Below are 17,843 nucleotides of genomic sequence, written 5' to 3'. Positions count from 1 at the left end.
ATCTGGTCCTCTAAACGAATAAATAGTATTACCTATACCTTGTGTTCTAGTGTAAATATGTAATTATGGCACAAGTTTTTCTAAAAGAATGAGCATAATCTCCATTTTTAACATCACTTTATCACGTACATAAGCTTTGTATTTAGCAGTAAGAATTCTATCAGTTTGCACTGCCTCTTTCAATTGCAGTTTCTTATTTCCTTATGTATCGTACAGTACTTTTGTTGATATCAAACCTGCAGCCAATGGCCACATATTTAAACCCTTTTCAACATGTATCTAGAATCTGCACTTGACAGACTTAGAAATGTAATGAATACAAAAATTTGGATATTTGATTGATAGGGTAATGAAATTCAGAAATTCTTTTTCAAAGTCATTACTTTCTTGGCCCTTTTAGGCTTTTGTCATTATGGAATGAATGATGCCTAGATGGACTTCATTTAGAGCCCATTGGTATTCCACTTAAGCACAAGTAGCCTAAAGCGCGCGCGCACGCGCGCGCACACACACACACACACACACACACACACACACACAAAGGTCACTAGCTGTCCTATCTATTTGGATGATGCTCACTGCAAGACTGAAGATGCATGATTTCACAATTACCAATGCAAAAGACACAAATATGTGAAATTGAGTCTGACTGTACCATTTTAATACATATATCTTAAAAGTATAACTTGTGCATTGATTTAGCTCCCTGCATCTTAATGGACTTAGCTCTCACTAAAAAGACTTCAATAAATGTAAAATCTGGTCTGAGTAGTGATCCTTTTCATAATGTATGACAATATACACAAACAACGGGAGGTGTTTGTGTGCGTGTGTGTATTATCGAATACAATATGATGTGGTGTAAACAGCATCTGCATGTACTTGGGATGATACTTTTAATAAACATTTGTTTGGTTATATCGAGATAAAGGATTAAAAGTAAAATATAATTTCTTATCTTTACTTGGTCAGAAAGTAAAGTCTACTTTACTTTCTGACCAAGTGAGAAAGACTTGCTATATCCTTATTCTGGAAACCTACTTTCTTCAGATATTCCTTACCAGAAAAGTAAACAATAAAGGGTTCGGTGACATGTTCTAAGCATCAAAAAGGCATATTATAAAGTGGATTTTGAGTTCAAATTTTATTGAGCAATGACCACAATGATAGAGTTTTCAAAAAAGTTCATGGTAATAGCACTCCACTCCAACTATGACTACCAAGTTGCTGGTCTAATAAATGGAACTGGCGGGAACAGGAGTTGCGATCTTTTGTTAAACCAAGTATATGATACAGATGTGCCTGGAGAAAAGAAAAAATTATATACATATATATGTAAACTACTACTTAACATTAAACACTATAATATAATTTTTAAGTTGTCATAAATAATTATGACAATATTTAAAGAGGAGGGTGCCCAAAAAGAAATACAACTCATTGGAAATGCATGTTTATTAGTCATCATCATCAAATTCCTGGCATATACCATCAGAGAGTGTTTAGGATTTTATGATAGCACTACATGAAAAGTTACATTCTTACTAACTAGGATGCATTTTCTTTTTTTCTTTTTCTTCAAAGATTAGCTGTTATCTGTCAATATTCCAATATTATCAGATCTTATATTTCTGTTTTCTAAGGCACTTTTTCCTCCAGGTCTTTTTCCTGCATCTTTGCAAAGAACACTTGTTTAGAAAGAACACTAATCTTTCCTCTCCCATTCTGCTTAAGTGGCCACACTACCTGAGATTAGCCCTGTTAACTCATTCCTGAATGCTAACAACAATGACAAGTTTTTTCCTAATATTCTCATTTTTTAATATGATACTGCTAGTGATGCCATCTGTTAAGGTCCTCAGAACTCTCGTATCAGCAGTCTCAAGTCTTTTTGATCAAGTGTTTTATTTCTAACCCAGCTCTCAGATCTATAAGTTAAAATTGGCTTTATAAGACTTGAACAATGTCTTATAAAGTGCTAATTTAGTGTTTTGACTAATTTCTTTATTTATTTCATATAAATTCATTCAGCTGACTTCCTACCATACTAGCTATACTAATTCTGTTGTCTATTTCAATATTCAATTTGTCATCTTCACTAAATATTGTGCCTATAGCAGAAATGTTTTACTTGTTCTATAGGTTCATCATTCAGGATACTGTCAACGTTTCTGCTTATTTTCATCTTGGTCTTTTTATTGCAGATTTTCATACCCAATTTATTATAACAGTATTCAATTTATTCAGTGAATCTTGCAGACTTGTGCTGGATTTATTCAGAAGTATAATATCATCTGTATAAAGTAAAGAGCTAAGATTAACATCACCAAGTTTGATATCAGATTTAATACCACTTTCCTTCATAATGTGATCCATATAAATAATGAGATAAAGTGCACCCTTGTCGCACACCTAATTTTACATAAAACCATCTTCCTGTACCTCCTTCAATTCTAACTGCTGAGTTACAGATTAAACAGAGACTAATGTATTGCTTGATTAATTTGAAAATGATGTCAGTACTGAGATTCAGAGACATATTCTTTCTGCAAATAGATGCTTTTGTGAACTTAGGAAATGCCTAAAGTCAATCTGATCTCAAGAAAAACAAAGATATTGATGTACAAAGTACTTGTAAGACCAGTGTTAACCTATGCCTCTGAAAACTGGGTATTATCAATGGCAGATTAAAGACTGCTATGTCTGTTTGAAAGAAGAGTTCTCAGATATATTTTTGTAGCAGTGTAAGAGAAGGGTGTGTGGCAGAAAAGATATAATATGAACTATACAGATTATTTAATGAGCCAGACATTAAGTACATAAAATTAAACAGATTAAGTTGGGCTGGACATATTATACACATGGATAGTTAAGATGTTTAATGCTAAGCCAGAAGGAAAAAGAAAAAATTAGAAGACCTAAATTAAGATCGGAAGATGGAGTGATGCAAGACATTAAGATTTTAGGAGTCAAAAATTGGAGGAGTTTGGCATTGAATAAGGAAGACTGGCAAAAGTTTCATCCTCACGTAGGGCTATTGAGCCAATGATGATGATGATGTATTGCTTGATATAATGTCCCATCTTGTCATATTCCTAAGATTTCTTGATTATCTGTCTTAAAGTGAAAATCTGATCCTGACAATCTCTATTTGGCATGAATCCAGCTTGCTTTTCACCAAGCTTCCATCCACAATTTTTCTTAGCCATTTCTCAATTATACTTGCATAAATACCTCTGCAATTCTCACATTCAGTTTTCTTTCCCTTTTTATAGATGGTACTATGAAAGCTTAGCTCCAATCATCTGGAATTTGCCCTCCTTAATTCAGAATGGGATTCTGAATTAAGAAGTGCAGCCACTGTAAAACTTTTATACTTCTATATTTGAGCATTCCTGATCAAATTCCATCCACCCTAGCTGCCTTTCCACATTTCAGGCTTTTGATGGCTTTTTCTGCTTCAAGTATGGATATGTATTCCTGATTGCATGGCTGTTGCGTGTTTTAAACCACTGTGCTGTCACTATTTGTTTCATTTAGCAATTTTTCAAATTGCTCCATACATCAAAGATATCTTTTTCTCCAGTTTGCATGTCACCTCTAATTCCTTTTAAAGCACTCTTTCCTCCATTTCTGAGCTTTTTCAACATCCTCCAGAATATTTAGCTACCTTCTTGATATTTTCAATGTTCTTGCTAGAGTCTTCCCATGACTTTTGTTTAGCTAGTTTTACACAGTGTTTAGCTTTCTTACATTTCTCTCTGTATTCTCTTAGGACTAGTTGACTTACTTGCCAGGAACTTTCCATATGTTTTCTTCTTTTCACTGACTGCCTCTTTAACTTCTTTATTCCACCATGGAGTGGATTTTTCTCTTTAGACAGCTTCACCACATGCCTCTCTGGTGGAATTGTCAATGTTTTTTTCAGAGTTTGCCACTGAATCTCCAAGGTTTGGTTCTTGTTTTCAAACTTTTTAATTTTTTTCTTGAATGGTTGGTTACTTATTTGAGTCTATAGTTCATCACTGAAAGCTGCTTAACTTTGATTCATTTTAAAACTTTCTTACACACTCTTCTTTTCAATATGAAATTCAATTTTATCTTGCTCAAAACTAAATAGTGATCACTTCCTATTTCAAATTCCCTATATATATATATATATATATATTTATGATTATAGGCTTTTACTCAGTTGTTGTGATGCATTTTAAAACATAGATTTAATGACTTAAAAACCGAGATAACTTATAAAGATTTTAATGAGAATAATACAACTAATAAACATCGAAGTATCTAAAACAACTGGAAATTACAGGTAAAAATTGCCACACATAATTGATACATAAAAAACATTGTATTTTTTCAAGTTCTACAGGCATGCCATTGTTTATTGCAAGTGTGTGTGTGTGTGCAGGCTCACGTGAACGCCAATATTGAATAACTGCAGCATGGCTATCTGGGATGTTATAACTCAAATTGTTATTTAAGTGGATAGGGTTCAGCAGGATTTCCCTTGTTTCTACAATTTTTCTCTCAAACTCATCATCACAGCGAAAAATATTTTCTGATCTATTCCAGCAAACGGAGTGGCTTTGTTGATCATCATTAGGATTATTTGAAAAAAGAACATGACTGGATAACGCAATTGCATGAGATCTTTTGTAAGAGATGTCTCTCTTATGCTCTTCTACACGTTGTTCAATAGATTTGTTAGTTTGTCCAAAATAAGAGATATTGCAATCGCACCATAATTTTTATACACCTGAATATTTTAGGTAGTGATGAGTAGGCTTTGGACGGCTGATTAGAGAACGGATATTAGGAAGTGTGGTGAAGAACGTCCTGATAAGAATCAGGGCATAAGAATATATATATATATATATTCTTATGCCCTGAACTAGAGAGACCTAGTACAAGAAATAAGACTTTTCTTATTTCTTGTATCTTCTCTCCATGTGAATTTATGCACATTTTTAATGTTTGAACATGGTGTTAGTAATTAGTACATATCTTGAATAGAAATCCAGCCAACACCATTATTATTATTTGCTCTTTTTTTCAAATTGTCCCCAAACATTTCTATATATCTGGTAGTCATTTTCTACTCTGCTGTTTAGATCTCCAACAAGGACCAATTTTTCCTCTTTCATTGTGCCAGCTGCTTTCTCTAATGCCTCTATTTCTTCCTTGGTAAAACCAAGGAAGGTTTCTGTGGGACCATAAGCAAAAATAAGTCTCATTGTCCAGTTTCCCTTCTAATATTTGCCCACATCACTCTCCTTGATATTGCCTGCCATTCAAGAAGATTGTCCTCATATTTAGCGTTGAATACTATAGCCACTTCCTGTTTTCCCTGATTGTTATTGCCTGAGTATAACATTTTGTATTTGTTGCTTAGAAAGATCTCACCTGGTTTTGTCCTCTTTGTTTCAGTTAAGCCTATTATATTTATTAGTAAATTACAAAAATTTTTGAATGTGTTGGTCATTCTTATATGCAAGCAAATAAGACAAATCATGCTATTGAGTACATTTCTTAACTCATTTGATATGCCATCGACTGCATGTTGAAATGTAGCTCTTCCTGTATCTGTGGGTGATTTAAACATACTGCATTCTTTTAAAAATCCACCAAAAAAAAAAAAAAAAAAAGGTGGGTTAAGGTCTTGAGACCTTGATGACCATAATACCTTTTAAATCAACTATCCCAGTACTCAAGCAGGGGGAGATGCGAGCAGTTGCATTATCTTGTTGAAATTATGTTTGGTAAAGTTCATTTTCTGGTAAAGTTTTCACAGACTTACTGGAAAACTAGTGATTAAAAAAGCATCAATGACCATAAGCATGGTTGGTTTCAGTAAGCAATTTCAGTCTTCCGTTCTTCAATGAAGCAAAAACATGCTAAGTTTTTTCTCTGCACTATATTTCTGTTCAAGTTACTCTCACAGTTTTTATAATTTGAAATCCCGATATATTCAAAATATGCTTTCTTGAGGTGTTAAGATTATGTTTGTAATTAAGGATTGTTGAATTGAAAAGAACAGCAATGGATTTTAATAATATATATAATTTCTATGGATGGCATTTTTGAATACTGTGTGCATATAGCAGGATGTTCAAAAAGATGAACTTGTGCATTTTGTTTAATGTTTACCATTAGTAGATAAATATTAAACAAAATGCTCAAGTCGGTGCTTACTACTATTCAAGTCTGTTTTTAATATAAATAATTAAAATATTGATAGTTATAATCACTGCAAAAAATTTTCATTACAGTCAACTGCCATTATGATATAATAAAGACCAAAAAAAAAGTTTTTATAATAAAAGTGCAATTAAAAACATAAGAAGAAAACTTTTTAACTTTATCAAAAGCATTTTTTAAAAAAAAAACTACTCTCACAACCATCAAACCAGATTAAATTATCTCATGTTAACCAAGTGAGTTTCCTGGCCATTTTATGACTCAAAGGTAAAAGCTAAAGTATAATTCTTGATTAATCATCTCATAGTGGTCTTGATATAGCATTATAAAAATTATGAAGCCATTTTAATATTAGACAACAACAACTAGAACTTCATATGTAGACTAAAATGCAATATTTCACTGCACCACTGAAGAGGTCAATAATAACTTCACTGTAAGAGGGATGTATACAACAGGAGTAATCCTTTTAGCACTGGTATATGTGAACTTATGATAAATCATTTGAGATATTAACTTCAGTCAGTGAATGTAATCATGTACTTACCTTCTCACATTACTCTTTTTTTTTTTCCTTCTCATATTTGTTAACTAACAGCTGTTAAGTAACATATCTCGATATCATGAAAATGCTAACATGCACCATACTGTTATGCACATTTTGTGACTCATATATAGATATTTTTTACTGCTTATTTTCACACCAAATTTGTTACAGAAGTTTATTTAATTCCGCAACAGACTCATTTTTAATCATTTGGTCAAATTACTGAAAATTATATAATCATGTATATAGAATAAAGAACTTAATATCTCTTTTAGCATGAAGTTTATTATTACCATTATTAGCCTTCCACTAGAAGAGTTAAATCCATCTAGGATGGCAATGGCATGAACTTTATGAATTATTTAATTTCACACAACATGTAACTACCACCAAATGTGCAGTTGTTAATATCACCTTTCTTAATTCCTAATTATGACCTGACTTCTTGTTATAGACCATATAAAAAGTTGGCATCACTTATCCGCTCTACCAAAGACCAACTACTCCCCCTAGACCTACCTGGTGTATACCAGGTCCTTTGCAGCTGTATATTGTCCTACTTTGGCCAAACAGGCAGGACAGCGAATATCAGGATTTCAGAACACAAAGACTACATCCGGTTTCACCAGTACAGCCACTCTGGGCTGGCAGACTATGCCTTAGACACCCGCCATAGAATTCGCTGGAAGAAAACTAAAATAATGCAAGTTCAAGTATGAAAGATTATTCATGGAATCATCAGCAGCTCTAAAAAAACGTTCCAAACCTTAACAAATTTGGGTGCATGAAACTACCCCAAATTTGGGAAGCCTACATTATGAGTACTTCATCCCAACGGCCAAGACAAACCAATTAGCCCGCTAGGGGGCACCATTAGGACTTTAGGACCAATATTAGTTTCTTCCCTTCTTCCTCATTTGCTTTTGTTAGTGCCTGCATGCACATACCATATTTGTATGTTCCTGAGGATGGCAATGTGACGTTGCCGAAATATTGAAGATATTCATTAAAGTTTGCTTTAATTAATATCCGTTATATGCGTTGTTAACTCCTTAAGCTAATTACCAGTTATGTATGACTAATGTATAAGCCTTGCTACAAGAATTACAATCATCCACGGAGATTCCATCACACGAAAGGCCCGGCAAAATGAGGTTGAAGATATCGAGACAAGTAAATTGTCTGACCTTCTTAAAACGCTGCCGGGATAACAAGGTAATCCCAAATTGTGTTAAATTGAAGCACCGTTTTACTTCACAGAAAGCTCTCCGGATTTATAACCGCATTAGTTTCGCCTTATTAAGAGAACAAATCACCACTATGTGCATTCTCCTTGCCGGCGAAAACAAAACCATACGGGCGCTAGAGTTTTCAGATACTCTCGGCCATGATCTTTGGACGATTCTTTATGATGCCTCATGTGCTTCGGCAACAAAAAAATTTGAAAAAATACATAGTCGGCACTTGAAAAAATATGAGAGCTTGATAAAGAATTCTACTTCCTTACCACAGCCACCACTCAACACGGTGATCAACCTCTCTTCCACAGTTTTAAAGCCTGAAGCACTCACCACACTTTCACGTGGCCACAATTTTGCCCTAGCTCCTAAAAGAATACCTGCTGAGGAAATCATGATCCAAATAGAACGTCAGATTCGCAACCTTCCTAACCATATCGCCAACAACGTCAGACTGGATGTAGCCGGTGTTCTCACCAAAGCAAAACCTCTAAAAACCAACTTATCCAAAGACGAATATGCAGCTCTACTAGAAATAAAGAAAAACAAAAAAATAGTAATCACCAAAGCGGATAAGGGAAACGCCATTGTGGTTCTCAACCAAACGGACTACACAAGTAAGCTTAATGCTTTATGCTTTAGTATTAGACCGTACCACCTACCTCCCTATTGAATATAATCCTACCAGCTCTCAGATTAGAACTCTCCACAGACTCCTTAAGAAAGTCACTTCTCGGCCTGTGGAAGTCAATAACAAACTAAAACCTTATAACTCTAGACCCCCCCCCCCCAATTATATGGACTTCCAAAAATACATAAACAAAATGTGCCATTACATCCCATAGTGGATGACATTGATTTCCCCACATACAAATTAGCCAAACATTTAGCCAAAGTGCTCACACACTATACTGGCAACACACCATCACACATAAAAAACTCAGCCCACTTCAAAGCCAGTATAGAAACCTCTCACTCCAACACACTGACATAATGGTCAGTTTTGACGTCTCCTCCCTATTCACTAATGTTTCACTCAAGGAAACCCTAGACCTCATCCAAGCCAAGTTTCCTCCCGATATCTCAGCCCTATTTCAGTTCAAATGAACGCAGGCTATTTCGTTTGACAAGGAAAATTCTACAAACAGATAGAAGGGACCATCCATGGGTTCACACCCTTGGCCAACTTCTTTATGGAGACCTTTGAGAAGAAAGCCCTAAACTCTGACCCACAAAAACCCACTATTTGGCTTCGTTACGTGGATGAGGTGTTCGCTATTTGGCCACATGGCTCAGATACACTCCACTCCTTCGTAATACACCTAAACAACCAACACCCCAGAGTTCAGTTCACCTTAGAAAAAGAGGAAAACAACACCCTCCCCTTCCTAGACACTCTAATCACTCACCAGCCTGATGGATCTTTGGTTTTCTCTGTTTATAGAAAACCCACCCATACAGGCAGATACATTCACCAACAATCACCCCCCCCCACACACACACACACAACAATATGGGGTTATAAAAACACTATTTAACAGGGCAAAATTAATCTGCTCAGATCACGATGCCCTAACCACTGAACTAAACCACATCCTCAACACTTTCTTAGCCAATGGCTACAACCCCCAAAAAATCAAAAAAATACTAAAACCAGTAAACCACAACCCTCCCTCCACAATAAAGATTACACTAAATCTATCACCATCCCCTACATCTGCGGCACCTCTGAAAAAATAACCAATATCCTCAAAAAATATGACCTGACTTCTTGTTATAGACCATATAAAAAGTTGGCATCCCTTATCTGCTCTACCAGAGACCAACCACTCCCCCTAGACCTACCTGGTGTATACCAGGTCCCTTGCAGCTGTATATTGTCCTACTTTGACCAAATCGGCAGGACAGCGAATATCATGATTTCGGAACACAAAGATTACATCCGGTTTCACCAGTACAGCCACTCTGGGCTGGCAGACCATGCCTTAGATACCTGCCATAGAATTTGTTGGAAGAAAACTAAAATAATACACTGCAGCAAGTTCAGCTATGAAAGATTATTCATGGAATCATCAGCAGCTCTAAAAAACGTTCCAAACCTCAACAAATTTGGGTGCATGAAACTACCCCAAATTTGGGAGGCCTACATTATGAGAACTTCAGCCCAATGGCGAAGACAAACCAATTAGCCCGCTAGAGGGCACCATTAGGACTTTAGGAACAATATTAGTTTCTTGCCTTCTTCCTCATTTGCTTTTGTTAGTGCCTGTGTGCACATACCATATTTGTATGTTCCTGAAGATGGCAACGTGACGTTGCCAAAATATTGAAGGTATTCATTAAAGTTTGCTTTAATTAATATCCGTTATATGCGTTGTTAATTCCTTAAGCTAATTACCAGTCACCTTTCTTAATAAAGTGCTTCATATAACTTTACATGCAATTCAAAATAAAATGTTTTCCTTCTATACTATTCAATTCTAATTGTCAATTTGCAACCTAAGTAAGGTATTAATATGTGAAGATTACATTTAAACAGTACATTTTTTAGTGTTTTGAACAGTTTTTTTTAAGAATTTATCAATTGTTTTTTCAAGAAAATTTAAACTGAAATCCTTGTTATATTCCTATGATTTCCTGATTATTTTTTATAACGTAAAAAGCTGGTCCCAGTAATTAAAGCACAGGCAAAAATTACAAAGCAGACATGAAACTGAGTATAATTCTCACAGTCAGTTTTATTTCTATTTTTAAATATTGGGATGAAAGCTTTACTCCACTCAAATGAGACTCAACCTTCTTACTTGATTCCTTCGGAATTATACAGCATAGCCACTGTAAAACATTTTTTTCATGTATTGCAGAATGGACAACCTCTCATCTGATGCTGCAGATGAGAGGTTGTCCATTCTGCAATACATGAGTACTATGAATAGATTGAACCTGAGTTTCCCCTGAGGGAAAATTTAACATTGGTTTTAAAAAGGCTGCAAATAGTTCTGTAGAAAAATCAGGAAGGATGTTGCTTTAAAAGGGAACAGTAGAGGGATACAACAACAACAAAAAAAAACGTATTCTGCAAGTGTGGGGTTGAACTACAAAGGATTAGTTCACTGTAGTCTTAAAAGGTCCACAGAAACTTTACATTTGTGTTTTTGCAGCTGTGCTTACATTTGCATATTCTTTATTGAAACATCTACATTTTTATAACAACAACATAAAGAAAAAATGTAGATAATTTTATTGAAAAAAAAAAAAAAAAATGGTCTTCATTGCTGATAAATAATGAAATTTTCTTACTATGTCGTTTTTGTTATCCCAGTTAAATGATTATTTACTAAGCCATGAGGGTGTCAAGTTTTAACATTTAAAATATTTATAATTACATCAAAGCATACTTAAGTATTTCAGGTCCAGTATTATCTATTCCAGTTGTGTTTCCATACTCAAGTTTCTACGTCCACCACTAAAATACATGCTCCAACTAATTATTATTATTATTAATGCACTTCCAGAGAGTCCAAGGACTCAGTAAAGGAGGGTTCATTTAGATACATATACTTACATACCTATCATATTCTGCCTTTTCTAGTTTGAAACTGAATTTGATACAGACCTGTTTTTCTTTGAAGTTGGTTTTCTTGGTAGAGCAGAAATCACAATGCATAATATATATCATACCTCATTAGGTAAGTACTTTCTCTCCTACACACAAAGATTAATCCACAACATCTAATGGTTGCTCATGTCATACACTCACCACAAGAAGAACCTGTATATCACACACTTCCCAACAGCAGACCTAGAGAGCTTGTGCAAAATGTAACTTGTCTTCTTCCCTTTATCCATTTCTCAAAACTTTGAAAACTGCATTTCTGTTCTCATATGCCAGCTAGCATCTTAGTTCCTTTCAACTAGTTTCAACTGTTCTTCTATCTCTTTTAGAACCCAGGTGACCATATCTATGCACAGTAATCCAGATATGGTCTTATCAAAGCACTGTAAAGCAGAGAATAACTTCCTCATTCTTAGAAGTTAGTTTTCTTTAACAGTCATGTTATCAAATGTTATGACTAAATTACCTTAGGTCCACTGTCCATAATAATCCCCAAGTCTCTAGCTACATTAATTACTTCCAACACTGAATTGTTATTCAATGTTATATAACCAATCTGTTGAAATCACAATGTAGAATTCACTCTTCCTAATTTAGCATCATCAGCAAATAACTGAATATCATACTCAAGAACCCCAATATCACTGACATATACTTTAGACAATAGTGGTCCAAGTGAAGAACCATGTAGTACACCACTAGTCACCCTTCTCCTCCTAGGTGCAGCACCACCACACAACACTTCCCAACACTTTTTGTACTGTCAGTCAGACACTCTTCAATCCATATCACAAGTTTATTTTGTAAGCCACTTTGAGTTTGCTTAATGATCTCCAATGCGGAATCGCCTTGGCAAACCAGACCTTGCACTCACTGCTACCTCTTCAATGGATGAAAAAACTCAAGTGTATGAGAAGGAACTAGAGCTGTTGCACAAATTGAATAAGAATTCAGCAATAGGGACTGATGAAATATCAGCACAGATGCTAAAAGAGTGTTCGGCTGAACTGGTTATTCCTTTGACCAAGATATATAATTTGAATCTCAGAACAGGGAAGCTTCCAAAGGAGTGGAAAGAATGTATGGTAATCCATTGCATAAGAGTGGTGCAAACACTGATGTATCAACTATCAACCTATCAGTATCTCCAGAGTGGTTGTGAATATTTTGCAAAAGTTGGTTAAGGCTCGAACGCAGAAATGGATTGACAGAGAATTTATACTTTACAATGAACAGCATAAATTCATTAATGGAAGGTCAAGTTTGAGCAACCAGCTCACATTCTATAACAATGTTACCAACGAGTTAGACAAGAGGAATGGATGCATCATGATACTTGTGGATTTTGTTAAGGCTTTTTTTAGAATACAGCATGGAAGACTGTTCCATAAATTGGAGAATATGGGATTGGATTATAAAATACTGGCATAGATGAGGATGGCTGACTGACAGATATCAAAAAGTGGTATATATGGATGCAAGTGTGCAAGATTTAGGTAACCAGTGATGTAACACAAGGATCAATCCTTGGTCCACTGTTATTTAATTCTTTACAGTAAGGACATTGGGAAGGATGTGACTGGTGGCAATTATTTGCTGATGATGCAAAGATAGGCAGGTAATCAGGAATGCAGCTGATATAGATTACTTGAAGAATGCTTTGAATTGGCTAAAATCGTGGGCAAGCAAAAATGGTTATTAGTTCAATGTTAATAAATGCAAAGCCACACACTTTTCTATGATGAGATATCCAATGTCATATTATATTGGTGGGATTATGGTAGATGTACCTAATCAGGCTAGGGATCTTGGAATCTTAGGAGATAGGAAGTTGAAGTTCAACAGTCATATAGCAAAGATCGTAAATATAACTCACAAGTCAGAGCATAAATCGAATGCTGAAACAAACCTTGACATGTAAAGATAAGGAAGTCATTTTTAACTTTTTAGAAGGCCTTGATAACACTTCACTTGGACTATTTTGTGAAGGTCTAATCTCCTGGTTTTCATGGTGATTCTGTTACATTGGAGAGAGTGCAAAGAGAATGTTAAAAATGATACTGGGATTATGGAATACTGATTATGAAGACAGAATGAGAATTTGTAAACTGCAGATACTAGCAAATAGGAGAAAGAGGGGTGATATGATTGAAACCTACACACTTTTGAAAGAGTCATATAGGATATCAATAGATGGAATTTTTCATTCTATGGAGGATAGGGAAAGGATGAGAGGGCAGCTAGTGCAGGTAGTATGACTCCCTAGAGGTCTCTCTCTTATTATAATAATGATATTAATATAAGCTATGTGAGAGTCTTCTGAAAATGTTGCTATAGATCATTAGTAAGCCATGCTAAACATTAACTTGAACTTCAATAATAAAAGTGAGTTCTTAACTTTGAATTAAAATGTAAAGTGCACTTTTAAATGCAAGAGATTCCTTGTTCTTATTAAAATTACATAAAAGAGAGATTTCCTCCAGCTTCCTTTGGTCAGATTGTTTATATGTGTGTGTCTCACCTGATGCAAAGCCATAAGCGAGTACATTTGTGTTTTACTGTTGGTGGGCTAAAGGTTAGATCATCCAGAATACCTGCTCTAGAAACTGAACATTGAACTTTATCAACTACTTTATGTTCCAAAAGCTATCAGGGTGGAGGTTTCATAGTTTCATATCGAGTGATGAAATCAATCTCTTCTCAAGACATTTGCAGAAACATCCATATTTCTAGTGGGATTCAAACCCACATCCTTTTGGCTGGATAGTGGATAAGCCTACCACCCAGCCATTACTACTATGTTCACTGGGTATCTACAGATGCCGTATGGTCACTCCGATGCTCGGTGATGTTTTACATCAGGCCTCGCCATGTAGTCCTGTTGTTTGCTTTTCTGGTGGCCTCAACTCTCTGAGGATCAGCCGCTCCACACATGCTATCCATCCACCTCATTGATGGTCTACCCCTGCCTCTTTTTCCAGGAACTTTACTTTCTATTACTGTTCTGAGAAGTCCTCCTTCCATCCTTTCTATGTGTCCAAAATATTTTAATTTTCTTCTGTCAATATCCTTAAGGAGCCTTAAAGTTCTACTGATCTTTTCTAATGCCCATTCATTTGTAAGCCATTCAGTATATGATATCCTCAACAGCCTTCTGTAACACCACCGTTTCTTATCTGACTTCTTTATGTTCCAAGTCTCACATCCATAAGTCGCTGTTGGAAAAACAACTGCATCCAAAATCCTCAACTTTGTTCCCATGGAGATAGATCCATTCTTCCAGATTTTAGACAGGTCTCTGACTGTTGTTTTAGCCATTCCTAACCTTTTTCTGACATCTTCTAAACAGCAATTCTTCACATTAATGGATCCCAGATCCTCAAACTTGCTGACTTCCTCAATTCTTTCTCCATTAAGGTACACTTGTTTCTCAAGAGCTTCTCTGTTTGTTTTTCCTTTGAGAACCATGATCTTTGTCTTGCTAAGATTGAGTTGAAGTCCTCTGTTATTACTGATCTTGTTAACTTTGTCAAGAATTAGTCCTAGTTCTTCCATGTCATTACAAGGGAGTACTGTATCATCAGCATACCTCAGATTACTAATCAATCTACCTCCTATCCTAATTCCTGTCCTGAGCTCATCCAATGCTTCATGCATGATGTCCTCTGCATATATACTAAACAAGTGAGGAGAAAGTAAACATCCTTGCCTAACTCCTTTTCCAACTTGAAGCCAGTCAGGCAATCCAACACCTGTTCTTACTGTGGCTTCTTGCTCCTTATATAAGTTGGCTATCAACCTGATAGTGTGTTGAGGAAAACCCATTCTTTTCATTACTTCCCACTCACATGCTCAACATAGTCAAAAGCTTTAGAGGAGTCTAAGAAACACATTACCAGAGGGAGTCTGAATTCTTTATATTTTTCTATAATCTGTCTAAGGCAAAGGATCTGATCTCTGGTGCCCTTACCTTTCCGAAAACCTGCTTGTTCCTCGGGCATCTCTGCCTCAACCCTATTTAGCATGATCTTTAATAAAATTTTGCTTGCATGAGATATCAAACTAATAGTTCTATAATTCTTGCATGCCTTCATATCACCTTTTTTATGTAGTGGTATGAAAACTGACTTCTTCCAGTCTCTAGGCCATGATCCTGTCTCCCATATCCTTGTAATCAATCTGTGAAACACTCTTATACCTCCGTCCCCTGTGGCCTTAATTAACTCTGCTGGGATTTCATCTGCACCTGGGGCCTTATTACTATTAAGCTGCTTAACTGCTCTTTCAACTTCATGCCTAAGTGGAGGAGGTTCCAAATCAAAATTTTCTTGGTGAGAGGGCTCCACATTTTCTTTATCCACTCTGCTGTATAGTTCCTCACAGTATTCTTTCCATCTGTTTTTGATTTCCAACTCTTCTGTTAGTAATGATCTATACCTGTCTTTGATGACATTCAATTTAGGCTTAAACTTGTGCTTTAAGTCACAAACTAAATAAAACATCCTTTTATAATTATGCCTTCTCATCTGGAACTCTATTTCTTCACGTTTATTAGTATAGAACTTTTCCTTGTCCTGCTTGATGGCTCTTCTGACTTCTCTATGTAATCTCTTGTATTCTTCAGTTCCTGTGTCTCTTTGTTTTTCCAACTGCCTCCTTTTGATTAGTTCCCCATGTTGAATCTGATATCCATGGGTCTCTTGGTTTTCTTATTGGGCTGAGATACTTCTTCGCTGTATACTGTATTATCACCTTGACTCCTTCCCAAAGCATTTCTGGTGAGTTTTCCTAATTGGCTTCCAAAAAATCATCCAACCGAGTTGATGTTTCTTCTGTGAATCCACTAGGAATTACTCTAACATCCAATCTAGTGGGATGTGCCTGACCTGGAAGTTTTCGGAGTGTTAGTCTTACTTTGGCTCTTACTAGCTGATGGTCTGTACCACAATCTGCTCCAGGACAAGTATACACATCAGAGATGCTTGTCTTCCACCGCTGGAGAGCCAGGATGTAATCAATCTGGTGCCTTGACCTATCAATGTTAGATGTCCAAGTATAGGTCCGTTGTGGATGTTTCTGGAAGCAGGTATTGCTAATAACTAATCTGTTACCACAGGCAAATTCCAACAGTCTTTCACCACGGGTGTTATGTTCACCCAGACCAAACAGGCAACACTCTGGCCTGACCCTCATACTCTTTTTGCATTTAAGTCCTCTAAGGACTTAAATGCAAAAAGAGTATGAAGTAGGCAGTCCAAAACAGTTTGTAAGTTTCATAGAATTCCTCACTCTCTTCTTGGCTTATCTGTGTGGTGTGCATAAACTACCACAATTGATACATTGGTAGGCTGAGCCTTAAGTCTAATAGAGAATATCCTATCATTAATGGGGTTATAACCAAGAAGGCTTCTTGTCTGAGCTGTCTTCAGTATCACAGATACCCCATGATGTTTTGAGTCACCACCTGAGTAAATAACTAGCTTACCATCACAGGCATTAAGCAAAATAAATTTACTATAGTTAAAACCAAAGTAAAAGAAGTAAAAGAAGTTTAATAAGTTAAAACCAAAATATTATGTGTGTGTGTGTGTGTAGACTACTATAGCCTGTTTTTTATGCTACATGGATATGGTATTATCTGTTATTGAAAAGTTGATTATAACATTGCTTTGGCATCCTAACATTAAATGGAAAGCTTTTTAGGTAGTTTAAGAATATGTTATACTTAACAAGAAACTATATTATTGTTTTCAAGGCAATCTCACCCTAATGGAAGTAAAAAAAATATGTGAATGAACTTGCTAATTTACTACCTTCCTTGTCCTGTCCCCCTTTCCAAAAACACAGGCTACTATAACACTTGGGAAAGTAGCTTCAGGAATATCTATTATAATGAGAGTTCACTTGTTTGAATTTTCTACCTTTTTTAATCAATTTAATTATGACGACTGCTAGGTCAAATATGAATAATAATCAAGCAAGTTAAACTTACAGTACTATTCAGTTTATTCGTTTAAACTGAATGCTACTTCTATTTTACTTCCTTTTTTTGGCTAATAACCTCTTCAAGAAAAAATTTAACACACAAAAAAGAATATTATATATATATATATATCAAAGTACATGTTGACTAAAATGTCAATCAAATATCTTTCAATTTATAAAGACAATGGCTGTTAGAAACATTTCAGATCTTGTTTTGTTTGTGTTAAATATCTTCCTGAAGATGCTGTCAGCC

General features: G+C 35.5%; 1 protein-coding gene across 4 annotated transcripts in view; it reads right to left on the bottom strand.

Moving 5' to 3' along the window:
- Positions 1-1,125: 1,125 nt before the first annotated feature.
- Positions 1,126-17,843, bottom strand: part of ida (anaphase promoting complex subunit 5 ida) — a 267,488-nt gene continuing 250,770 nt past the window's right edge. For all 4 annotated transcript variants that reach the window (XM_090415176.1, XM_090415179.1, XM_090415177.1 and 1 more), the window contains one exon: positions 1,126-1,302. In XM_090415176.1, the coding sequence (XP_090271302.1) occupies positions 1,186-1,302 (117 nt within the window). In that variant the 3' untranslated portion in view covers positions 1,126-1,185. The remainder of the gene's footprint in view (positions 1,303-17,843) is intronic.

The sequence above is a fragment of the Typopeltis vanoorti genome, chromosome 26 (genome assembly GCF_054136105.1).
Source record: "Typopeltis vanoorti isolate ZY-2024b chromosome 26, IOZ_Tvanoo_1.0, whole genome shotgun sequence".
NCBI classification, from domain to species: Eukaryota; Metazoa; Arthropoda; class Arachnida; order Uropygi; family Thelyphonidae; genus Typopeltis; species Typopeltis vanoorti.
This window is presented reverse-complemented; position numbering and strand designations above follow the sequence as displayed.